Source organism: Corvus kubaryi, unplaced genomic scaffold (genome assembly GCF_017639235.1).
Source record: "Corvus kubaryi isolate FWS band 111438036 unplaced genomic scaffold, C.kubaryi_AGA036_p1.0 69, whole genome shotgun sequence".
NCBI lineage: Eukaryota > Metazoa > Chordata > Aves > Passeriformes > Corvidae > Corvus > Corvus kubaryi.
Window position 1 is genome coordinate 6175608 of NW_024582057.1, and position 25730 is coordinate 6201337.

Here is a 25730-nt window from a genome sequence, read left to right on the forward strand (position 1 = left end):
CCTTGGCACCGAGGCCCCGCCCACAACGCTCGCGGCTGGAGGGCGCCGTCTCCGCCCGCCTCAGGCCGGCTAGCGGAACGCCGAGCGAGCGAGCGGCGCCGTCTCGATGCGCTCGCTGCTCGCGCCGACCCCTGGCGCATCGCGGTCGCCACTTCCGCCGGCGCGGGGCCGCGGGAGGGAGCGATCCCGGCGGGCGGGCGGGACGCGCTGGCGGCGGGCGGCTGGCTGGAGCCGCCGTGCCCCTCCTCGCCCGCCGGACAGGTACGGGGGCGGGGCAGCTCCTCCCTCCTTTCCTCCCGCCCTCAGGGACGGGGGGCGAGCGGGAAGGAGGCGGGGTCGCTTCCTGGGAAGCGTCGCCCGGCATCAAGGGGCCATGGGCACGACGGTGAGGGGCGTCGGGGGCAGGATCTGGAGCGGAGGGAGGCTGACACTGAGTGTCAGGAGGGTTTCGGCCGGCCCGAGGAGGCGGCGTCCCGCGAGGCCCGTGGGCAGCGAGGCGTTCCCTTTCCCGGGGGAAGGGCGGGGAATGGCGGCCTGTGGCAGCTGGGGGGAAAGCCTCCGTGCCAGCCCTGCCCGGGACAGCTGCCAGGTGCTCGGGAAGGGACACACCTGGCGCAGGCGAGTGGGCAGGAAGGAAGTCTCAGGGATCGTGCTGAACCCTATGCCCCTTCCCTCTTTTGCCTCCGGGGCAGGACCCAGGTACCGTCAAGCGAAGTACCTGCTCAGGTTTCCCACAGATGGACTTTTCCTGACGCATCCCTGTTGTGGTGCCAGCTGCTGTCCTGCCACCAAGCATTTCTGGCATATCTCCAGAGGATCATGGCCAAGGCCAACGTGGAGGTTGCCTTGTGTGTCTCAGACGAACAGTTTTTCTGAGTGTACTAAGATGCTGGTTTCTGCCAAAATTATGGGTTTAACAGATGTTCTTCAGTGTTAAAAACCCTTGGCCAACCAAGGCTCAAGCTCCTTCATGATGTTTTTTCCATGCTTAGTACAAGTCGTTAACTTTTTGGAGACCAAAGAAATTTTGCTTTTGTCCTCACTTGTTCATTTGTTTCTCCTTCATGTGATCACTGTTTTGTGTGGTAGGTTAAAGTACTGATCTGCAAGGGAATTTTCTTTAAAGGGGAAGAAACAGGAAATCTTTGATCTAAAGAATGTGTTGTTTACTCTTTTACACATAGGAGGAAAAAGAAAAGAGGGAAATGGGTATTTTACACAAATCAGGACAGCTCTTAACTCTTCATCAAACAGATTTTTGCGGTATGTTCGTTCAAGAGGTGAATTAGTTTCTTGAGAGATTTTGATGAGAGGAGGAGGAATAGCAGTTTTCATACTTAAAAAATAGCAGTTTGAGAAGTCACAGGGAATTTCAGAAGAGTTCTGTCACTGTTGCTAGTGAAATTACTTGGAGGAGACTGTTTCAAATGTATACATACATGTACAGTTTCTTCAGCTGTTACATAGTGTTCCTTGAAGGATGTAGAGAAAAGCAATTACCATGTATCATAGGTTTATGGGTGGTCGTGGGTGTGTCTGGAGTAATCAGTGTTGTTCCTTACTACTTTCATGAGAGATTTGGTAATCTGCAAAAAATTAAATGGACAGATTGTAAAATCTGATGGTGTTCCTGAGGAAATACTTTGCGTAGAAATAGTTGAAAATTGAAGATTACGTTAATTGTGTGGTTTAATGCCGGTAGGCAGCTCAGCACTACACAGCCGCTTGCTCACTTTCCTCACTACCCCCAGAGGGATTGGGGAAGAGGAAAAGAAGAGTAAAAAAGAAAATTTGTGGGTCAAGATAAAAGTTACTTAAGAAGTGGAGAAGAAATGGAAAAAGAGAAGCACACCAAAACAGGTGATGTAAAGATGATCACTTCTCCCACAGGTAGATCGATGTCCACCCAGTTCCTGAGCAAAAGCTGGCTAACCTCACTGAACTCCCCCTACCCCCCCTTACTTTTTGTTGCTGTCCATGGCACTTCGTAGAGTATCTCTGGTTAGTTCAGGTCATCTGTCAGGTTGTGCCCCCTCCCAGCCTGCAGCCCACACCCCAGTCTGTTCACTGCAGGGTTGGGTAGAGGGAGAAGGAGAAAAGGCTTTGATGCTATGCAAGCTCTCTCAGCAATCACTAAAACTCTCAGGTTTTGGACTTTTGAAGCACCCATGACAGTACATGGCCATGTCTTCTTCTGAGCATATGTCATACTGTTTCCACTTAGCTGAAAAATGAGACTCAAGATTGCTCCTGCAGCACTTGTTCCACCGAGAAACTGTGACATTAACAAATGCTGGGTGCATGTAAGAGGAAGCATTCACTGGACAGGAGAGATCTGAACAGGCATCGACAAAAATACAAGTTCAGCTGAGATGCCACCAAGGGAGAGGTTCCGAACTACATTGATTTTCCTTCACGCTGATTTAATCTTTGGGCTTGAACTTGGAAGTCCTGACTTCGCATGCAATTCTTTTGGGGAGAGTAATAGTTCATATCCTGGGTTTAGTGATCAAGTCACCAAGCATCTTTTGCAGGCAGCTTAGTGGTGGGATGCTATAAACACGGGATTAAAGAGGACTGCTCTTTATCATGCCCAATCTCAACAGCTGTGCACAATGGCTTTTATAAGCTTCACCTTGAAAAAAACTGTTCAGTTGTTCCTTCTTTCATTTTTAGGCTGCTCTAGAATACAGATAGTCTAGAGATGGAAAGGGTAAATTTGTTCATGATCACTTCATACCCACTTGCTCTCATTCTTCTATCTTTAAAATTAGAACTATTTTTTTCTCCTTAGTGGTACTCCATACTTTTATTGAAAGCGGGTCTACTTTCTTTTCATTGAGGTTTTGTTAGGCTAAACAGGTTATGCTTTAATCTTATTTCAGCTCCTAAAATGGGCAACCTGTTTCTTCATCCTCATAGCCCTTTTTTTGCCATTGTTATTTCAATCTTTCTTTGAGGGGGATCAGAACTGTATGATATTGTATGTGAAGGCTCACTCATGCCTCATTGTCTGACATTAGTGCTTTTCTGGTTTTACTAAAAATAGTCTAAAACTTTTTTTTTTTTTTTTTTTAATGGTCACTTCATGTTGGGATTAGCTAAAAATCCACAGGGGTAAACTTTCTACCTCTCACTTTTGATCTTCAGCTGAAGAGCTATGAATTTAAGCACAAGTAATCATTATGGTACCTAAACTCCTTTTCAACTCCCCAAGATGTTCTTTCAGAACTCTAGTAGGAGTCTTGTACCAACCTGATAGAAGATCATATGAAAAAAGGAAACATAAGCACATTGCAAACTTCATACTAAACCTTCATTTTTCAGCTAAACTTGTAATTTCTGGTATTGTATAGTAAATTGCCAGTGTTCTTGCAGACTACATTTACTGCATGATCTAGTGTTAATACACTAAGACATTTTCCATTTAAAAACAATGGGGAAAGCATTTTTTATACATGTGTGATGAGGTGCATTATTCTTGAGCTGGGAAAAACAAAGCACTAAACAGCTGAGACAGAGTTTAATTACTGACTGCTCACTGAACTTGATATTGACCTACGCTTAAAAGTCTTGGGACAATTGTCTGACCAGTGTGTTTTATCGTAAAAAAAACCCCTCAAACATCATATTTACTGTCTGCTGAGCTGGAGAACAGAATTAATTGCATCTCGGTCTACTAAGCTGCTAAATTCCTTCTCTAGGCTTGAGTCATCCAGTTTGGTTTTCTGTTGCATGTAGAAATAGCTGCATGTGATAAATATTAAAGAGATTGCCGTATCATAGACCTCATCAGATAAACAGTCTGATTTTTGAGACTGGCTTCTCAGCCTGCTTCTTTCCATCTCCATGTTCTTTTCTGCAAAAGTATGCAAGGAATAGTGAATAATTGTGAAGATGAGGGGATAACTTCTTCCACTTCATGCCTGTAACTGGTCATTGGCTCAAATCTGTAGTTTTAGCAAGGCTTCCCATGTTGTGGACTAGTCTGGTGTATTTTGCTGTGAAGATGAAGCAAAGTAGGCAGAACCACAGTGCTTCAAAACCAGTTCTTTCACTGTGAGTTTGTCATGGAGATCACTTCTCTCCCAGTCACTCCTGTGAGTACATGGATTGGACTAGTTAGAGCTGTTGACAAAATCAAGCTGCTTTTCTATTGCTGATGTTTTGGGGTTGATTCGTTGGTTTGTTTGCTTTGTAGAGTGTAGCAATTCTACTTCCCACATGAAGCAAAAGTGCTTTCATAAAGTGTTGATGGCCTCTGATGTTAACTTTGGTGTTCGCAAAGTTAACTGGTATTAACTTTGGACATCAGAAAAAATAAGTAAAATATGTGAATAAAAACGATTCAACAAAACTCTGAAACCTTTATATTTTCCCCATAAGTGTCACATTCATTTATTGTTGTTGTTGGAAGGCTGTATACTATCTCCTGTCTGACTTTAGCATTTCTTTCAGCTTTCAGACAAAAACCACCCAGAAGGAGAAAAGCAGACAGAAGACAACAATAGCACCGAATGCAGCGAACCAGGAGCCATGGATCTGAAATTCACTTCATCAAGAAAATACATTTCCATCAGTGTACCTTCCAAATCTCAAGCTATGTCTCCCCATATCAAATCAGTAGATGATGTTGTAGTTCTTGGCATGAATCTCAGCAAATTTAGCAAACCTACTCAATTTTTCATCTGTGTTTCTGGAGTTTTTATGTTTTATCTAATCTATGGATATTTACAGGTAAATGCTATGAACTTGTGTCTTGGGCCAATTCCTCCTACCCCTTTTCTTTTTCAATAGCGTAACAATATAGTGTGTATTTTAATATGTATAGATGTTTAAACTAGATATTTATGGCAAAGTCAGCCTTTTAGTATTCAAGAGCAGCAAATAATGTATAATCTAAGTTTCCATTAGAAACTTAGATTATGTGCCTGCAAAGTTTAGATCACTTTGACTTTCATAACTTGATCTTTTACTTCTGTGTGCAAGATATAGCAAGGTCTTCATTGATGATGAAACCTTTAGATCTCCCTAAGTTGTTCCATGAGTGCTGTACATTTATTTTTCTCTTTACTCTCAGGACAGAGCTGAAACATGTACTGTGGTAGTTTGTTAAACAGAGGCATAATGTTTATGCCATTTCAGTTAAATATTTACTGTTCTGCTAATCTTTTCTCTTTTATCTTCAGCAACTACATTTCTGTTCCCTTTTCTCAGTTATAAGTTCACTGAGTATTCTCAATAAAGCAGTGATTTAAAAACTTGATAATTAAAAATCATGTTTCCAATGCAGTTTTCAAAAGCAGCCGAGAAGTTTGTTAACGTAAAGTTACTCCAAAGACTTAGACAACATTATCAGTGATTAAAAGCAGAATTTCAAAAAGGAAAATGCTAGGTACCCTTTTGTTTCTATAACTGACCTACATAAGTCTTTATGCAGTGTATGAATTTTTCCTTAACAAATTGCTCTGGTTTAAAATGTTCCTACAGCGAGCAAATTCATGAACTCACAAGTGCTATTTAATGTAGGCACTCAAAATATTAGATGTGCATTCCCAAGAGCTGAAAATTATCAGTAAGGATGTTTGTCAGAGAAAATTTGTATTAAATGTATCCTGAGATATTTATAAAATCTGAATTAAAACGGTCTACTGAAGTAAGTGAACTGAAAACCAGCGAAAAAGCAGACAGGAAGCCATCTCTAATTTGAGGTAATTACTAATGGATCAAATGTATTCCCCTGATGAATTGATCCATTAATTTCAGTGTATTTACAACAACAGTAAATTTTCTTCTTTCATTTTGGAGAACCTAAATTGTCTTTTCTTTTTCAATACTTTGCAAGTTACTTATGGCAGATAAATTATAGTTAATAACCAGCATCTGCAAAGGCTAGATTTGCATGTACATGAAGGCAAAAGGTCTGTTGATTTTTTTGTCCATTTAATATTTTGGTGTATGTACATGACTTTGGTGGGTTTTTGTTTTTATAGGAATTGATATTTTCAGTGGAAGGTTTTAAACCTTTTGGTTGGTACCTCACTTTAGTGCAATTCGGATTTTATTCCATTTTTGGACTAATAGAATTGCAGTTGATTCAGGACAAAAGAAGAAGGTATGTGTTTTTCCAAGCATTTTACCCACTGTCCATGAAATTAGAAGTATTTGATACTTATGGTAAATTTAACTTCTGCTTTTTGAATGTGAGTACTGTGAGGCATTGCTAGCAGTTCTATAGATAAAAGAAAGTGAATTTCTGAGTGACGTAGAGAATGTTTTAGAAGTACCCACTTAGATTTCAGACCTGTAAGTAATTTTATTGACTCTGCTGCCACTTTGTCCCACTTACAGAACATGTTGTATCCTTAAGCTGGATGATAGAGACTGACTCATGTGTGTGTTGCTTGGGATTATCCCATCTAGAATAGAGCCAATGCACTTCACAGCACCTGAAGCCATTTTCCTCAGATATTGCCATCTCCTCACCAAGGGGTTCCTCTAACATGCTGTGCATCTTGGGGAGTGTCAGAGGTCTGCTCTCTGCTTGCTGTGTGGCTGAGTGGATTTGCTCCAAAGGATGTGCTAAAGTTTTGTGGTTTTTATTTGAGACAGCACTCATAACACTCTGCCACAAAACTGTTCTGTTTTCTCTGCAGTTGACCAAGGAGATTTTTGATCTCCTATTTGTGGAAATGAGATATTTTCTGACTCCATGTAGCCATTCTGCAGCTTCCTACCCATCTATAGCCTCTGCAAAGTGTATATTGAGGCACTCTGGAAACTTGAATAGAGGCTGTCATGGTGTCATGAATTTTAAAATTGCCTTATATTCTAGTTGAACATAACTAGTTTTCCTTACCTGATGTCAGCCTTGGATGATTTTGCATATACTGGTCTTAGATTATAAAATTCTCTTTTAGCCAAACAACACAACTTCGATAAATTATTCCTTTTATTTTAAACACTGACAGCTTATATTTCGAGTTACCTGACTTTTTGAGATGCATCAGGTAATATTGCACAGTTGCCTTTGGGGTGTTCTGTTACTAGTATTTACAGGTTTTTATTACTAGTTGGTGATGCTTACAGAGCATGACCCTTCAAGTAAGTTTTGTTGGAAATGTAGGTCTGAAATATATTTTACATTTTATCTTCTATAACTTAGTCACCTTGTAGACATGCAGTAATCTATGTTTCTTAGCCTTTAAATTTTTCTTGCATGCCTCAGAGCATGTGTACACCACATAATGAGTTACAGATAAGACAGAATTACAGCAAGACAGCTCCTTATGTTCTTAGCGTGGTTCTGAGTAGGCATGAAAAATAGCCGAACATATGCGCAGCAATAACTGTAAAAAAATCACGAAGTGAGCACAAAAGTTACTGTTGGATCATCTGTTGTCAGGTGTTAATTTCATCAAGTTGTGAACAAAACATCTGAAAATGTTCAACGAGCCCCTCTGTTCATGGTATCTGAATCACTGCTCCCTTAGTTTTGTTGTTTCATAAAACAATGGTACTTTTTTTAACTTTCTTAATTTTAAAAATGTCAAGGTTCGTGTGAAAACTTCACCAAAGAAGTTGTCACAGTGACCTGTGACAGAACTAAGATCCAGGATATCTTGGTATACCAATCTTCCGTGTTTCCTTTGACAAATTACCTGAAACCTTGGTCTTGATTCTTGTGTAAATAACATACCTTCTCAGAAGGAGGTTAAAGAATTACTGCTTGAATACTTCATGAGCCATAAAGTTTTTATTGTCTTGTATTCGTGCTGTTTATTTGGAGTAATTGAAAGAAGTGAAATATGAAATCAGACATTTATGTGCATTTTTAAATTCCTATAGAGTGAAATTCAGTGAGAAAGATGTTGAAGTTGTATTACAAAAGTATTTCTTTACCTCAATTTCCACACTAAATCTCCTCTAGATGAATCTGTAATGCAAAGGTTTGTATGTTTATGTTTTGTAGAATTCCTGGCAAAACCTACATGATAATAGCATTTTTGACAGTGGGAACTATGGGTTTGTCAAATACCTCTTTAGGATATCTGAATTACCCTACTCAAGTCATCTTCAAGTGCTGTAAGCTGATTCCAGTTATGATAGGTGGGGTTTTTATACAAGGTAAGTGTTAGTCTTGCTATTAGATGTTTTTATTACTGTTTCTTTGGGAGGGAGTCGTATATAGAATCCTGTACTTTTTAAAATTCCACTGGTAGAATTTTTCCTATAGGAGGAAAAATGGGAATTTCTGAAGCATCTTCTGAGAAAATGTACAAATATGATTAGATCAACAGAAAATATGGGGAAAAACATTCTACATGTCAGTTGCAAAACTTTATTTTTACACAAGCTTTCTTAATTTTTAAGAAAAGTAAGTTTGTTTTCTGAAATAAATCCCTTTATAAATGAAACATTTCAATATTGAAATGGAAAACTTGAAATGGAAAAAAAAATCCAACCATGATTTGTTGATAAAATCCCTACTCTTGTTTGAGAAGATAAATTCCTAAATTTTGATTGAATATTTAATCAGCAATACACCTGATTTTTCATGTCTTTGGCTAGTCCTAAAGTCATAGTTCATATTCCCAGAAGAGAAAATGTAATCTGGAGAAAAACAGATAAAGGTTATAGTTATGTGAATAAATATATTCCAATATTCCTGGATTTAGACGCCTGAAGTATTTTATAAAAGTTTATTTGTTCCATACACAAAAATTCAGTCACTAAAGCTTTACATGGACAAGTGTTGTGGAACAAAATATAGAATGCTGTATTTCTGCTTCTGTAGGTAATTCTGGTCTTCTGGTTGAAAAACAGCTGAGTTTTCAGAGGAGATTACAACTTTATATATACACATGCCTGCACAGTATTTACCTTTTATTAGGAGTAATTTTTTATCATTTTAACGCAAAGTGACTGGTATTTTCTTAAAGCTTTGTGAAACTTTTTTATTGTGTTGTTTTAGTGTTGTAGTCTCAGAAGCTATTTATTTTTTAATATTATTGTTTAAAAAATTCAGTTCAAAACAGTTCCCTTGGAAGTTCATGTTCAAAGTTCAGCTTCTGAGCAAAGAATATGTTATTTCAAACAAGATATACTAAGTCCTGCTTTTTCATGTCCTTACTTTCTTTTTCCATTCCCCTCCACAACCTGTAAGACAGTGTAGGGTTCTCTGAGTGCCAAAGTTGTCTGTTAGTGTTTGGAATTGACTTTTTTCTGATCGGTGAAGGCAGCCAAAATGTCTTGTATGAGGGAAGAGTATTAAGAAAACATCTAAGTGGTCCTGAAGTTAAGAGAATGCTTTGTCAGGGAGGATGTGCTTTGTGTTAGTAGGAGTCAAACCAAAGCTGACCACAAGAATCAGATATTTCCCATTAGGGAAAGGAGTTCCCATAGGGTCCTCTGCCATGGCAGGAACACCGGTTGTAGGAGAAACTAAGTCCGGTTGTGAAAGACCAAAACATTAAACGGTCTTCTGTTTAAGTAAAAGAATGACATTGTAACAGTGTTTCCTTTGCCTTCTAGTCTGTTAAACAGGATAAACGTGAAATTCTGAGTGCTAACAGTCTGTTCTTGCTGTTTGTATTTTGTAGGAAAACGTTACAATATTGTAGATGTGTCTGCTGCCCTATGTATGAGTCTAGGATTAATATGGTTTACTTTAGCTGACAGCACAGTTGCACCAAACTTCAACTTGACAGGTAAGGATATATTACATTTTAGAGTTTAAGAAAATGCTTGTTTTTTCCTACAATAAGCATTCCATAGAAATTCTGAGTTCTTGGTGGAGTGCCTTCAGATATCGTACTGAAAATGCAAGTTTCATTGTGGTTTTGCACTAGCAGAACTCTGTCAGTGGCAGAAGATACCTTTATTCAAAGTGTAAGTTCTTAGGTTCCTAAAATTTCTGGAAACTGCACCCTTTTGGTTGAAATGTCTCATGTATTCTCAAGACTTACCCCAGCATATATACATATTAAAATAAATATTTTAAAATTCAGTTGGACCATTTTAAAACTTAAAAACATTAGTTGTCTTTTCTAGTTAAATTTTAAGTGTTCTTCCATTTCAGAACCATTTACTTTATATTAACTGATGATCTCAGTCAGATTTGCTGTAGTTTCTAGGTGGAGTTCTCACATTTTAACCTTTTAATTCTGTCTAAAATCAGAAGCAAAGCAAGGATTTTAACCTGCTTGGATTTAAAAACTTAGTTGAATTTCTTTCTCAAATGACAAAGGATAATTGAATTCCTTAGTTAATTCCCATGACTTGTGTAGAACTGTTTCCATGCAGATTTCTTTCAGAACTAATTTGGGACCAATTTTCCCGATTGTTTTTGCTCATGCTTTATATACAACACAACATTGCTGGTCTCATTCATGGCTTTGCTGCTGCTGCTTCTGCTCAGTACTGCCAGAATGAGTGGAACAATTCTCCTCACACTCCAAACTGTGTAAGGGGAGTAAGATTAACATTTGTCTTGTCCTCACATTTCTCCTCTCCATGTGCACTGGTGCTTCAGATTCCAGGTAACCTTTTCATCTCAGTCCAGTGCTGAACCATGCATTTGTCCAGTGGTGTGCCATTAAGCAAGGCTGGAACAATCATGATGGAGAATGCCCATGGAGACATGCATCCATCACTTTACAGAGTGAAATTGCTGGACTGGAGCTGTTATTATATCCTTGGACCAGAGCTGAATCCATGCAGATGAGATACCTATATTTTTAGCATTACCAATATTATTCATGTTATCATGTCTTTTCCATTGAGTTGTACCTTTTCCAATGCCTGATAACTTTGAATGATGAAGAGACCTGGAAAGTCTAGCCATGGAAAGGAAATGGTTCCCAAGCTAAAAAACACTGGTTTAGAAGTTGATATACATTCAGAAGCTTGCCAAGAAAATACCCCCTTAAACTTCATGGGCCTTAAAAATGTTAAATCTCCCACCTCTGATTGTAAGAACATAGGATTAAGGAAATAAAACACTGCTTGTTTCCAGTTTCCTGCTGACACGATCTTTTAAGGAGCCAAGACTAGAGCAGATTTTGATTTGCATTTTGATGATTAGTGTCTTCTGTAATGTTGTATACTTAGGAAAAGTGTATTTCAACCTGTGTTGATCATTAAATACAACAGTCATGAAAGTTTAGAGGTTGGGAAATGAATTGTGACTGACGTAACTAGAGTTACTAGTTTTTTGTTATTGGAAAACTGATTATGTTATTGACTGCATAGTGACTTTGTTGTGAGCATATATGATAACCTAAAACCATGGGGCTTGTACCTGAACAGTAGTTTTTTTAATTAATGTTTCAGTAATGAAGGATTTCTACTGTGAGTCCTCTTGCATTTGTTTTACTGTTACATCAAACATTTATGTTTGCCTTTGTCAGGAAAAAAATAATGCGGGATTAACTGCTCAAAAAGAGTATGTTCTCTGGTTATTTATCTCATTAAGTAACTGCAACTGATATTCTGTCACTATTGTTACTACAAAAACTACAGCTGCCTTCTTTACAGCAATGTCCAGATGTTCCCATCAAGCTTAGAGACACACAGTGTCCAGGGGTTAATTGGTGGAGGGAGAGTGGAGGTAGGCACTGCTTTGTACTGGTGTCTTGAAATGTTTTTGCTGACATTTAGAATATGTTGGGGGGGGGTGTTATTATTTTTCTGTTCCTGGGGGTTTTGCCACTACTTTGTTGGTGAATATTCTGAAGAGGGTTTTTTTTGTTTGTTTTAATAGGGGTGGTCCTAATATCCCTTGCCCTCTGCGCAGATGCCGTTATAGGAAATGTACAAGAAAAAGCTATGAAGTTGCACAATGGTTCTAATTCAGAAATGGTAAATACCACATTTGCAATTTTAAAAGAGCATGTGTTATCATAGCTAAGGCCTACATTGACAAAACATGGAACTTAATGTGCTTTTCTCTTGCTTATGAAAGGAAAAGCTCTTAGTGTACTGTTCTTGGGGTTTTCTGTTTGAGGACTTCTGCTGATTTTTCTGTTTCAGTTTTTAATCTTGCAAGGGTGCTGCTTTCTGTGTGCAGCTCCAAATGTATATTGCAGCTACAGAAACACTCATTTCTAGCAACAATTCCTTTGTCTACCTGCAGGCCTGAGATCAATGTACTGGTTTTTGTATGATCACGCACTTAATCTCTGAAAAATACACACTGTTCTTCTGATAGAGTTGAACATGTGTTACATGGAACATGTTGCTTTTCTTACTTGCTATACTTTATATTCTAGAGTGTGCTAGCACTTGGGAGGCAGGTTTTTTTAAATCTTTTGAAATCAATAAAACTGACTTTCACAGTGGGTGAATATTTTTGTTCCTGATTCAGTGAAATACATAGTTTTGAAGAAGTCTTGTTGACTATTTTTTATATACTTACTTGGAATGTGGATTATCTGTTCATATGGTCTGAGGTTATTTTTCTTTTTAGACAAAACTTGTTTAAATTTGGCCTATTTTTCTCTGAAGTTGAGTAAATACAAGTAAATCTTTTACTATAAAAGGCATAATGTAAATAAGACACAGGTAAAACGTTACTGAAATTTATTTTTTATATTTGGCATGTATTTGACATTTAACTAGAAAAATCTAGTTTCTCAGGAGAATGGCTTCATAAATGGAGAAAAAGAAGGAGTCTTCATTTAAGGCTAGAAGTGATTTAGGATGGCTCAAGATCAAGAAGTTTGAGCTACAAGTGTAGTGGTTTAGGGTATAAAGGTTTTGTTTGTGGTTTAGACATTACATTTCAGGATTTTGTTAAGAGAATTTGGTGCAGAAGTACAAGTAGAATTTTGGAAATAATTTTCTATACTTGAGACTGTGGGTAAAAATTGAATCTGAATTGGAGATCATGTTTAATGGACAGTGATCTGGAAATAAAATTGAATAATAAAGGAACCTGTCATCCACAGGATCTCTCTTACTCTGTCAAATTTGGAAATTGAGCTGGATTTAAGCAGTGGTGAAAAGTGAAAAGATGTCTCGTGGCTGACATAGTAACCTCTGTTCTGGAAGGTTATACCTGATTTTTGCCTTATGTATCATTCTATGGAAGTGACTTTTATTACACTGCCAAACAAGGAAATAGCAATGTGGTGCTTATTCCTGGTCGTGAAAAGTGGGGTCTTTGGGTACTTAGGGAGACAAGCTGGATGCAGAGGCAAGTGAAGAACTAGAGACTGACTTCTGTGTGTTTGAACAGTGTCAAGTAAAAGCTCTGAGGATCAGGTCATTGGTTTTTAAGTGTTTGAGAGCAGGTCTGCTCTTTAAACATGCGTTCATCCTTCTTTATTATAGAGCAGTGATAAGTGGTCTGTTGTCTCATGGAATTGCTATCAATTGTTAATAGATTTTCCCCAACAACTGAGATATTGTAACAAGACACTGAGTTTTGAAAGCACAGTACATCAGCATGTTCTAGCCAGTGTTGCGTAGACTAGTTCTGTTGTCTCATTCCCTGTTTCACAAGAAAAGGCTACTAAATGTTGCCCAAACAGCTGAATGCCTCCTGCTGCATGGCAGGATGGACGGATGGACGGACGGACGGACAGATGGATGGGTAAATGGGCAGTTCCAGCTTCTGCTCTGTTGACTCAACATGGAAAGAATAGATAAAGGTTGTTTTGTTGCTCAATGAAGCTATGAATTGAATAAGGGTCCAGACAAAATAAAGAGCTTACCTGTCTCCTGTCCTGAGTGTTCTGACCATTGAGCTGGTCATTTTTGAAAATCCTGCATGCTGTAACCATGGTGCATGTGTGCCATGCGTGTGAACTGAAGTGACGCAGATGAAACTTATGTGACACTTCTGGCAGCCCATGGTGATTCTGTGCTGTCCTTTGCACATTTGATGTAATACGGATCTTTACTGTGGATAAGTAGCAGAATATGTAGCAGAATAGAATCCAGTAGCTGGATAAGTAGCAGAAAATGAAATGTGTAACATGTTCTTCAGACTATTAAATTGCATAGTTGTGGGAAGTTTTATTTAGGCTGTGAAATCCTGAACTTGAAGGATTTACCACAGTTGACACTGACCTCAGGATATTATTAACTGACTAGCTTTCCAAACTTCTTTTATGTTGTTGTGGATAGGAAGAATGTGTCTAAAATTTATTGTTGACTTTTCACTGTACATCAACTATAAATCCTGGTAAAAATACCATCAAACGCTGCAAATTGAGTTCTGAGAAGCTGAGCATATTAATAGGGCCAAGCATCTGAAAGCATTTAATTTTGTCCTTTTGTATAGTATCACCTAGTAATTATTTTCTCTTACACTATTCTAGGTTTTGTATTCCTATTCAATAGGGTTTGTGTATATATTATTTGGATTAACATGCACTAGTGGATTAAGCCCTGCTGTAACATTTTGCTCAAAGGTAGGTGTAAAGATTTCCCTTTTTCTATGAAGAACTTCATTGGAAAACCTTGCTCTGTATGATTTAGAAAATCTCACCAATTCTCTCTCTAAAGTTCTATTTTCATCATGTAAACGGGTTAACTTGTATAATTCATACAGTAAGCAAGTTTTTCCAGTCTTTGATGTATAAGATAGGGTAATGTTTTAAAAAGCAGCAAAATCACAGGACCAGATTTATGAGCTTATAATTTCATTATTATTTTTCCATTATTTAACTAAAATTAAATAAGGATTTTTGCATGAATGCATTGTTGAACAGCTTATTATTGCTCAAGCAGTTGATTAAAGTCTGTAGTTTTATGTCATTTTGCAATACCTCAGGGTTTGTTTTATATTTTCCTAACCGGCTTTTTTATTGTTGCAGCATCCAGTTCAGACTTATGGTTATGCATTCCTTTTCTCCCTGACTGGGTATTTTGGCATATCCTTTGTTCTAGCTTTGATTAAAATCTTTGGTGCCCTTCTCGCTGTAACAGGTATGAGCAAATTATATTTTTACGGCCTTTGTATAAAAACAAAGTAATCCTACTCTATTATTTAGGACAGAGCTTTTGAGAATTATTCTTACTCTGGCTTTTTTTCTGTTTTTTGTGCTGACTGATTTCCGTAGCATGGATCTTCACTGGTAGAATGTATTTGAAAGCTTCCTGATTCTTCTTGTGCCACAGTTTCAGCCATGAAGAGCCTGCTAAGTAAACTTGTACGTGTAGTCTGTGCTATGTTTTAGTGCAGAAACAAACACTGTTCTAAATGGAGGAGTTGAAATAGAATCACAGAATCATTTAGGTTGGAAGGAACTTCAAAGACCATCTAGTTCCAACTCCCCTGCTATGGACAGGGACACTTTGCACTAGACCTGTTTGCTCAAAAGCCCCATCCAGCCTGGCCTTGAGCACTTCCAGGGACAAGGCAGACACAGCTTCTCTGGGCAGTCTGTGTCTCGCCACTCTGACAGTAAAGAGTTTCTTCCTAATATCTAATCTAAAGCAACCCTCTTTCAGTTTAAAGCCATCCCTCTTGTCCTGTCACTACAGGCCATTGTAAAGAGTCCCTCTATAGCTCTCATGCAGGACCCCTTTAGGTACTGGTGCTGTAGGTCTCCCCAGAGCCTTCTCTTCTCCAGGCTGAACAATCCCAAGTGTCTCAGCCTGTCTTCATAGGGAAATACAGAAAGGAAAAGACATGTATCCTTTAAAATGTAAAGGTAAGGATGTTCTAGGAAGGCATAGTAAGCAATGACATTGTTTCTAAGCACACGAAGCTACAAACATTAGTCACAAGGGCCTGGTGGGGGGGAAGGTATAACAAGATGTCATGTAGCTACTTTACTTTCTTCTTCCCCTAAAAGACGTCCTGGTTTCTGTCAGGTAATGCTCTACTTCATTCACAGTAGTGGAGAGGAAAATACATTGTTTTCTGACCTGAGGATTGCATGCTCTGATTTCCTATCAGTTATTTCCTCTGCAGCATATCTGTCTCGTATTTGCTTTTAACCAAGTTCAGTAGCTCTCCTGACTGGAAACCGACCCAGAAGAGAGGCTTGGTTCATGTATTAAAATACTTCTCTAAAGAAAAAGCCTCACTATACTAAAAAAAGTTTTTAAATGCTGTAGAATAGTAAACCTTTCCCAGGTTTTCCTGTGCCTGACCTTGACAATTCTAACACTTGAGCCTTTTCTGTCTTGCCTGTAGCAATATGAAAATGTTTATTGTGCCTTGGAAGAACACCACATTCATTACTGTCCCTCCCACCTCCCCCATCCACCCTCCCCCTTCTTGAGGGGAGTGGGGTGAAAGAGTTTAATGAAAATTGTATTTCTATTAGCAGAATGAGAAATTATCAGACTTAATTGGGAAAAAGAAGAAAAGACACTTAATTTAGAAGGAAATAGTTACATAAATATTTTAATTAATAACTGATTTGAAAGAACAGAAATAATTGTAATTAGAAAAACTGAAGTAATTTAACCATTTTTTAAATTATTCATCTGTAAACTGTTTTCTAATTAAAACTCAATTTTCTTTTTCGTTCTCCTTTAATTTTTCATGTAATAGAAAATCATTTTATTTGATGCACATAAGTTTCTTAAAATGTAAAAAGAAAATTATTACTGAAAAGTTGAGGTTGGGGCAGATGAAGCAGTAGCGAGGGCTGTTTCTTCTACTACAAAACACACTTAAATGAATATTAGTTTGTGGGGTAGAGTTGGGAAGAATGAAACTTGCTTTTCTAGCCATAGCAACATGAAAATACATCAGTAGTCATGGGTTCCTTTTGCCAGTTGTTGCAGTAAGACTAATTTGCAGTAAGACTTTCCAGTATGGTATAGTAAAAGGTACTTCATGGTAAGCAAAATATTTTCTGTTAATAAAAAATGTATTCTTTAGGTACAGATCTCCTGCACCCTGTACTGGGGTCTTTCTCAAGTGAACCCTGTGCCATCATACAGAATAACACCTTCTCAGGCCCTCAGCCTGCATAGCTAAACCTGTGTGCCTGGCTGCATTCTTACTTTGTTTTTAAACATTTTCTACTACTTTCACTCATGTGTTGATTTTGTTTCAGTGATAAACTTCCTAGGTTTCCTGGTACACAGTTTTCTAGTAATGCTTTATGCTTGTTCATTGCAGATAGCATTGGAAATGTTCAGATAATTGTTGGAGCTGTAGTTTTTTCAGTATTTCAGAGCAATCAAAGAGTTTATTTCCAGTTTGGAAACAGGATTGTGTTCTCCACTCTTCTTACTACCTTGATTCTTTCTAGTGAACAGATCACGTGTAGAAGAATATCTCTTAGTGGTTTTGAGGAAATCTTCCTAATGCAATCATTGAAGTCAGTCATCCTTGGTCTCTTAGGCTTCTAACCAAAATTGTAACTCTCTGCACTGTTAGAGAAATTTTTAGTAACTTCAAAAGAATGATGAGAGGATAATTCCATTCCACTCAAAAACAGAGCCCAAAACACCATAGAATTGTAATAACATGAGGTGGAAATGGCAAGATATTTGACCTTTGGTCAAAACTTCAACAGATGAGTTTATATCATCAGTTACTTGCAAGGGTTGTTTGTTGCTCTCAGAGGCTGTGGATTGATTAGCATGAAGTTTTTAAATAGCAAGTCTTGTTCTGGAAATTTCCTTGCTGCAGATAGTGTGACTGGAGATGTTACCACTGGCACAGTGTACTCATTCTCAAACAGCACATGGTTCCAGTGCTGTTTCGCACTGCACTGGTGCATCTGCAGTCTGTGTTTGCACCAAGGCTGTGATCATCATTTCAGTGAGACACTTAGTTATTTTATGAGGTTACCTGCTAAGCCTTTGTTATGTTCTTTTATTGTAACTGAATTCTTAAAGAGGTTAATATTTGTTTTTGTCTCCAGTAACAACAGGAAGAAAAGCAATGACCATTGTGCTTTCCTTTTTGTTCTTTGCAAAGCCATTCACATTACAGTAAGTATTTATAGTGTTTTACAAAGTATTTTATAAAAGACCATGTTCTTCATCATGGAAATAGAATGACACTAATTAATCATTTTCAGGGTTTAATGCTTGTCATTTTATATCTTCTACAAATGTTGGCAATCTACTGTAAATATTGGCTGGCTTGTTGATACCAGTCATGCTGGAGAAAAGAGTTTACATTTTTCTAAAGGTCTGAAAGACAGCAAAGAAAATTTAAGAAAAGCCTTACATAATATCTAGTGCTTATGATACATAATAAATTGTTTGGGTACTTTGTCTGTGGTGGGAGATTTGGCTAAAAGAAGGGGTTTTCTCCATTATGGTATTGTTCCTGCTTTTAGAGCTCAGATTTGAATTCTTAGCTAGCCCTTTTAAATAACTGAAAGCTTCTGTTATCTTTAAATTGCCAAATGTTTGAGCTTGGGTTTATCTCTTTTTTTTTTTTTTTTTTTTTTTTTTTTTTAATTTTAAGGAAGATCTTACATTGAAAAATGCAGCTAAGTTGCTACTTTGATCTTAATTGCTTCAGGTTTGAAACAACATAATATTCTGTTTTATTTCAATATACAAATTGATTTAAGAACAAAGCTTGCACCCAAATCCCAAATGGAATTTACCCCAGCTAAAAATATTGAGGCTTGAAACAATGGAGAGCTGAAACAAAAATGTGCCTACATTGGGAAGTATGGATATAAGGCACTGAGTGAGAAAACGTTTTGGACCAGTAACAGAGAGCATAGCTCTCATAACCAAAGGAAGGAAGAACATACTAAAGGCCCTCAGGATTATTTTGCTTATGTGAGAAAGAACAAATACTCTTTAGTTACTATTTAACTTAAAAATGCACTTTAATAAGCTCTCCAGCCAGGACAGGAGAAAAGAATGGTGGAAAGACAGTAATAATAGAATGTCCCTGAATCTTTATCTCAGAGCCCACTAATTTGTGGGGGGTTTTTCTTCAACTTTTCTCTTCTTAAAGTAAGGTTTATTTAATCCACAAATATTGGTGTTTAATTGCTACTGATAAAGTGCTAATGGTAACTTTTTTTCCCCTCCTCTGCCTCTCCTCTAGGTATGTGTGGTCAGGCTTACTGGTTGTCCTTGGTATATTTCTTAATGTTTACAGTAAGAATATGGACAAATTCAAACTGCCTTCACTGCTTGGTCTTTGGAAAAAAAGTGTGGAAGAAAGAAAATCAAGGACGTTGTCACAAACCGTATAGACAGTGGTTCATGCCTTGTCTAGACTTTGACTTACTATTTTATTGGAACAGTCTTCAACTGATTCACTTTCCAAAGGGAACGTTATTAAAACCAAAGGAGCTGAAGGCATATTGTCTGCTTGCAGACTGCTATAAATGCACACTGTTGTGAGCCCTTTCTTCAGAGCACTTGAATTCGTCATAAACGGTGTTGTAGGCCATTGTCAGATGGTTTTATCGGCAATGAAGGACAGCAGCTCCTGGCAAACTGCTGAGAAGCTGCACTCAAGTGGGACACAGTAGAAGACTAGTTTGGGCATTTTAATAATATTGGCCATGTGGCTGATCTGAGATTAGTGGTTCTTTGTGATTGTCTAGGTGGGGTAATTTAAATGTAATACTGTATTAATCACCAACTGGTTGACCAAATTGTGATTTTAAAGGTGGAAGGTTTAGAATACAGTATGTTGTCACTCTTTTACATTTTAAATAAAAATGTTGGGGTTTTTTTAAGTTATTGTTTAGATCATCACAGAACTTGGTATTTATTGTAATAATTGAAATTTTTATGGAAATCCTAGTGTTACTCTTTTTGACTATTGCTTGCAAGTAACAAAACTGAGATTGAGTTTGTGCAGTCAACACTCGTGCTTTTCCAAGGGGAAAATGGGCTTTTGGGCCTGAACAGAGTGAGATTGAAATAGTGGTGTAAGAAACTGTTACTTGCCTATTCTGTGGTGAAATACAGAATTTTTAGTGGCTTGTGGCCCTCTCTATTATAGTGGTATAAAGAGACATGGAAGTTCTTAAATTCCTATTATCAAATCAAAATTTTTCTATTTCAATATCGGAGTAAATAATAACAGCATCAGCTAATGTGATTGGAATATATATTGTGTCAGTCTGTGTGGTCTTCTGATGAAGTTAAGAGGATTAGGGTACAGATTACCATTTTCTTTCTTCAATGACAGGAGGAGACAATGGGCTACCAGTGTCTTTTTCATCATGAATTTAGGAAGACTAAGTCCATTTATCTCTCTTTCTTTCATATTCAACTTGCTTTTGAATCGCTTGCCATCTCTTTCATTTTATATATTTAACTACAGCACTTTAAAAATACTAATCACCTTACAAATCATTGTTCTTATGTGGTCATGGTTTTTTTGTTGTTGTGTCCCTTAGATTCATCTTGGTGTGTGTTCTTCCAACTTAGACAAAAATTAATTGGATAATAGAAATATATAGTCAGAAATAACATACAAAGAATTTAAATATCTCACAGGATGGCCTTCTGTCAAAAATACTAGTTGATGAAAGTATTCAAGATGTGCAAAATGTTTTTCAGACACTTAGGAAGAGTTGCTGTTCAAAGGAGTTTGTAATCAAAGCACAGACACAAAATGTGCCTTAAATTTTTCTTATTGAGTTGGTAGCTCGCATCTGCCATATTAAATGTGTTATGGAACAGAACACGGAATAACAGCCGTCTTAGCATAATGGGATGAACAAGAGAAGAGTTGTGCTAACATAACTGCACTGTTCCCAGCCCTGACGCTTCTCTGGGGTGTCAGCAAAGCCTCTCAACACATACAAACCCACTGTTGCCAGGTCAGGAGAATTTATTGCATGGGACACTTTTGGTTTTTAAATTCCCAGCTGCTGCATGATCAGTTGTTTCCTGGACGAGGTAGAGAGGTGAGAATTTGATGAACAGATACACCTTCAAAGAGACAGATGGTCTGCCATGGCTGTCCATTTTCATGTTGCAGCCAAAGTTTTATGGTAAGGTGTGATAAAGCATTACAATTTCAAATTTGGTGCAAGAGTGCACTTGACCAAGTCAAGGGGATTGATACACTTCTTTCCCCATAATATCTATCAACTCTTACATTCCCTTGCATTCTTTTCACTAAATGAAGTTGTTCTTTCCTGCAAGGTTAAGATAATTTTACAGTCTCAGTTCTGCCATCTGTAAACTCTGCCTGTTGCTACACTTTATTGAGCTTCAGGAAACCAAATTATGTGAAAGCTACAATACATGCAGTAAGTCATAGTAAATATAATTCATTTGGCATCTGTTTTATTTAAATACATGAGAAGTCACTCACAAAGTTTTTGACTAGAATTCAAGTGTAGTATGGATGTTTCTGAACTGTTTATATAATCCAGTTTTGTCTCTATTGTCTCTCTTCAGAGAGAATAGTAACCACAATAATTCACCTTTTAATTTAGTCTCTATTGTATGCAGGACTGAGTTAATGAAGCTATCATTAGGGGAAATCTTGATTTATTTTTTAAATAATTTTCTTAACTGTAGAAGTGTATGTTTTGTTTTAAAAGTGTACTTTAAAAATTATTTTTATATACAAATTAATATTGTAGGTTTACTGTTAATAGCATAAATTTAAGAGTCAGCTCTTTATTTTCATAGGTATTCATAGGTGTTCTAGTACTTGCCAATCAACAATATGTGTGTTAAAGAAAGTGCACACACAAGTGAGAGTAGTTCATGATTTGCCACACATCATGGTCTGTGCAGTTTCATGCCTTTATTAAGAAAACCCTCATTTCAGTGAATTGCTGTTTGTGGGGTTGTGGGGTCTTTTTAATGAGCTTCATAGTGCATGCAAGTTAGAAAACCTTACAAACCCGCAAGTGTTCTTACTACAAAATTTTGGGTTTGAGTCTTCTGTACTGTATATGTATGTTGGTTTTTTGTTGTCTATGAAATATGAATAAGGGCTTGTCCACAAAGTAACTGTAAATTATTTATTTTTTGTGTACTTATATTGGGATGTTGGTTAACCCTTCCCAATGTTGAAGGCTGGTCACAGTAACTATGGCATTTTATACTCGTTGTCTCCTGGACTCTTTACAGTAGGCATGGTGAAACTATAGAAAAAACCATTCAATTCTCTCAACAGAAAAATTGTTATCTAAATATAATGTGAATTAGTTGCTTCTTATCCTTGTGCTAACAGCCTTTTTCTCTCTATAAAAGATCTATGATGTAGAAATTAGTTATAACAGCATTGAAATTCTCAGTAAAATTTAAGTTTGACCAGGATCTCCATTGATGTCAGCAATCTACCTCTGTGACACCTGCTTCTGCCTCCTTTGGAAAGCTGAGGGAGCTCTGTTTTCCTAAGTCAGCATGCATTTCCAGTTGCTTTCATATTACATTTTTGCACTTGTCTGGCACACTTCAGTAATGAAGTAATTGACTGTGCAGTGGATTTCTTCAGTATTCCAGTACGTCAGTGTCATCAGAACTGCTAATTATGCAGGTACCTGTGTGTGAATACAAGCGTGGAAGAACTAATGTCCTGCCCTCCAAACCTACAGTGTTTCCTGATACTCCTTTAAACTGTTTTTCTTAATCTTGTTTTACCACTGCTGTGCTTTGAATTTACCAGACATATTAAGCTGAAGCTTGGGCTTTATGTCATTCCTGCTTGTCTTTCTTACCTCCTTACTTGTCTTTCTTGCTTTTGGATGTGAGCTCTTTTTCTCAACATGCTCTATTTACGCACTGTGGATTGTTTCAGGTTTGTATTCCTGCATTTAAGGGCTTACATCACACTATTGCAGGTTGGTCACATTCCAGATTTTCTGTTTCGTATCATTTATAACCATCTGGATGATTCTTTTAAATCCTTTTTTCTCCAGGAAAAAATCTGTCATACTTTTCATTATTTTTGGAAAGGTCTTGATGAGTGGAACGTATGAGTTAACTCCTTGACCTCATTCCATCTTCCAAGAAAATCTCTCCTTCTCCCTTGCCTGCCTGTGAGAACTAAAGGAAGAGGAAATAAATTATTGCAAGTGCTCTTTTTTTTCTTTAATAAGTGCCTTCCTCACTAACCTGGTGTGTCTTAATTGTTTCTTTTCTTTCTGCCTCCCATGCTCCCAGGCACAAACAAGCCCTTCTCTCATGTTTGACCGCTGCTTGTTCAATCATGGAAACTTTTTGAGTTGTTTACTGTTCTGAAAAGAGGTATAAAATTGCCTGTATACTCTGGAGGGCAGGAAATAATAAGTAAACTTCACAAGTTAAGGAAGTAATTAAATGGATTAATACGTTTTTCTGGAGGGATTTTATATGTGGTTTAGTTAATAGCTCAGAATTTGTTAGTGGAAGGTTGTTTTTTTTTTCTTTTACATTTTACCTTTTTAAAAATCTTTATATTAATTTTAATATTTAATATAAAACTCTTGACTGTTCAGACAGTTTATAGAGATTAATTTCAGTCTTGCCTATGAGGCAGAAAAGCCCTAGCTATTTCAGAGATGTAGGAGAAATGGTATCTTGCCCAAAGTTGCCTTGGTAAGTCTGTGATGAGCAAGGAATAGATGTTAATACCCTCAGTGATCCTGTGCCCCAAGTCCAGCAGAGCCCATCTGTACTTTAAATGAAGTAGTACCAATGTAAGCCCAGTTTACTTTTACCCCCAGCATTAAAAGTGTTAAATTGTTTCTGTTCCTTGTTCTGTACAAGTATGATTTAAAAGGAAATTAAGACAGCCATAAAATATCTTTTCTGCATTTTATTTGAAGCTTTTTTGCATTGTTATTTTCTTGTTGATTGGTTCTGTTTTCTGTGAGTACTGCTGTGGAAGCAAGCCAGAGACAGTAGCAATTTTAGGAGAAGCGTAATATCCTTCACTTTAAGGTGGCTGGTTCACTTTGCTACTAGTCAAAAGCTGCTTCCATGGGAAAATGTGAGCAATTGTCATCACATGAGGAATTAAGCATAATGATGCCTTGTCGGGTCTGTATCATTTTGCCATTCGCTTGTAGAGAAGCAAAGACTAATGCAATAAAGGACTTTCATGCACAAGTAGCTTAGAATACAGTGCTGACTTAACACTTCTCTACACCTGGATTGTGCTGTTGTGCTGATTTTTTGAGGTGTGTTGGTAATGTATTGCTTCTCTCTGCTTTTGGTTATTTAGATGTTTTCTTTATTAGATTTCTCAGTTTTATGCTTCCTCTGCCTTTTTTTCCCTTTTTATTTTTTTATTACTTATGTTTTAAATGTAAAGTTTTACTTTGTAATTTTCATTACACCTGTAGCGCTGTGTCCAGTTCTGGGCTCTCCAAGCACAAGAAAGAAATGGGGCTAGAGGAGAGAGTCCAGCAAAGTGACACGAAGATGATGGACTCGACCATATCTCCTGTGAGGGAAGGCTGAGAGAGCTGAGATTTTTCATCCTGGAGAAGAGAAGGCTGGGGGGAATTTCATCAATGTGTGTAAACACTGAGCGCAAAGACGGGGGAGCCAGGCTCTTTTCAGCGAAGCCCCGTGACAGCACTGGGGCAGTGGGCACATACTGAAACACAGGAGGTTCCCTCTGAATAGAGGAAGTACTTTCTTACTGTTAAGGTGATTGAGCACTGGCATGGATTGCCCAAAGAGTTTGATAAGTCTCCATCATTGGATATATTCTAAAACTGTCTGGATGTGGTCCTGGGCAGCTGGTTGTGGGTGGCTTTGTGTTGAGCAGGGGAGGTTAAACCATATGAGCTCCAAAGTGGCCTTCCAACCTCGGTCACTCTGTCATCTTAGATCTTGCTGTGTCTATCTTCCACTTTTTCTCCTGTTTACAAATTGTTAATAAATATACTTAAAATTAGTATCTCTGAGTTGGCTACAGTAACTGCTGGAGCTGGCAAAGCCATGCTGAAAACACCTGATAGTGTTCACTGGCTGAACAGTGAGTACCTTCAGAGCACAGTCCCATGGGGAGAGAGGCATCTTCATTTGGTAGTTGCTGCTCAGTGCAAAACAAGAGTATGTGACTGAGAGCAAATGCAAGACACTTGCAGATGAAATTGATACTGTCAATACAGAAGGAGTTCAAAGTTTCTTTTTATTTTCTGCATTTAGATCTTGCAGTGCTGTTTGCTGCTCTAGCACAGCACCTGATCCACAGATAGCTGGAAGTGTTGCTACACTGCTTGCTGCCTTCTTGTCAGCACTTTGCATGAACGTGGACAGCTGTGGTAGATGCTGTCGTACTTGTTCAGAACCTGAGTATAAACTCCACTGGAATAGAGTCCTGTAGTAACAGGCAGTAATGCCAGCAGATCTGTGCAAAAGTCCGGCACAGAACGGGGTCTACAGGAAACCTGGACAAACTGTTTATCAGGGACTGTTGTGATGGGGTAATGGTTTTAAACTAAAACAGGGTAGATTTAGATTGGGTATAAGGAAGAAACTGTTTACAGTGAGAGTTGCAAAACACTGGAACAGATTCTCTAGGGAGGTGGTAGATGCCCCATCCCTGGAAACATTCAGGGTTATGTTGGACAGGATTCGGAGCGACCTGATCTAATTAAAGGTGTTCCTGCTCATTGTGGAGGGTTAGGTGACCTTTAAAGGTCCCTTCTAAACCAAACTACTCTATGTTCTCAAAGAGGATTTGGGGCCCCTGGAAGGCTTTAATGCATAAAGAAGGGTTCATATAGGCTTCAGGCAGCAACAAGCAGAATTTAAGCTCTTTAGGCTTTAACATCCCTTTAATCTTTTGTTGATGTAGCCTAAAGTTAGGATTATTTATTTTATGTACTATCCAAATTTTGGTATTGGAAAATCATTTT

At 37.9% G+C, this 25730-nt stretch overlaps 1 protein-coding gene across 5 annotated transcripts in view; it reads left to right on the forward strand.

Annotated features, from left to right (window-relative positions):
• The first annotated feature begins 152 nt into the window (after nucleotides 1–152).
• SLC35B3 (solute carrier family 35 member B3) overlaps nucleotides 153–25730 on the forward strand; it is a 47207-nt gene continuing 21629 nt past the window's right edge. The window contains exons 1-10 of one of the 5 annotated variants that reach the window (XM_042049017.1): nucleotides 153–261; nucleotides 4459–4737; nucleotides 5994–6115; nucleotides 7973–8127; nucleotides 9603–9710; nucleotides 11765–11862; nucleotides 14328–14420; nucleotides 14826–14937; nucleotides 17844–17913; nucleotides 18998–24763. In XM_042049017.1, coding sequence (XP_041904951.1) covers nucleotides 4537–4737; nucleotides 5994–6115; nucleotides 7973–8127; nucleotides 9603–9710; nucleotides 11765–11862; nucleotides 14328–14420; nucleotides 14826–14937; nucleotides 17844–17913; nucleotides 18998–19148 — 1110 coding nt within the window. In that variant the 5' untranslated portion in view covers nucleotides 153–261; nucleotides 4459–4536 and the 3' untranslated portion in view covers nucleotides 19149–24763. Of the gene's footprint in view, nucleotides 262–314; nucleotides 386–4458; nucleotides 4738–5993; nucleotides 6116–7972; nucleotides 8128–9602; nucleotides 9711–11764; nucleotides 11863–14327; nucleotides 14421–14825; nucleotides 14938–15071; nucleotides 16374–17843; nucleotides 17914–18997; nucleotides 24764–25730 lie in introns of those variants that run through there. The other 4 variants (XM_042049016.1, XM_042049015.1, XM_042049018.1 and 1 more) reach the window with 4 other exon arrangements.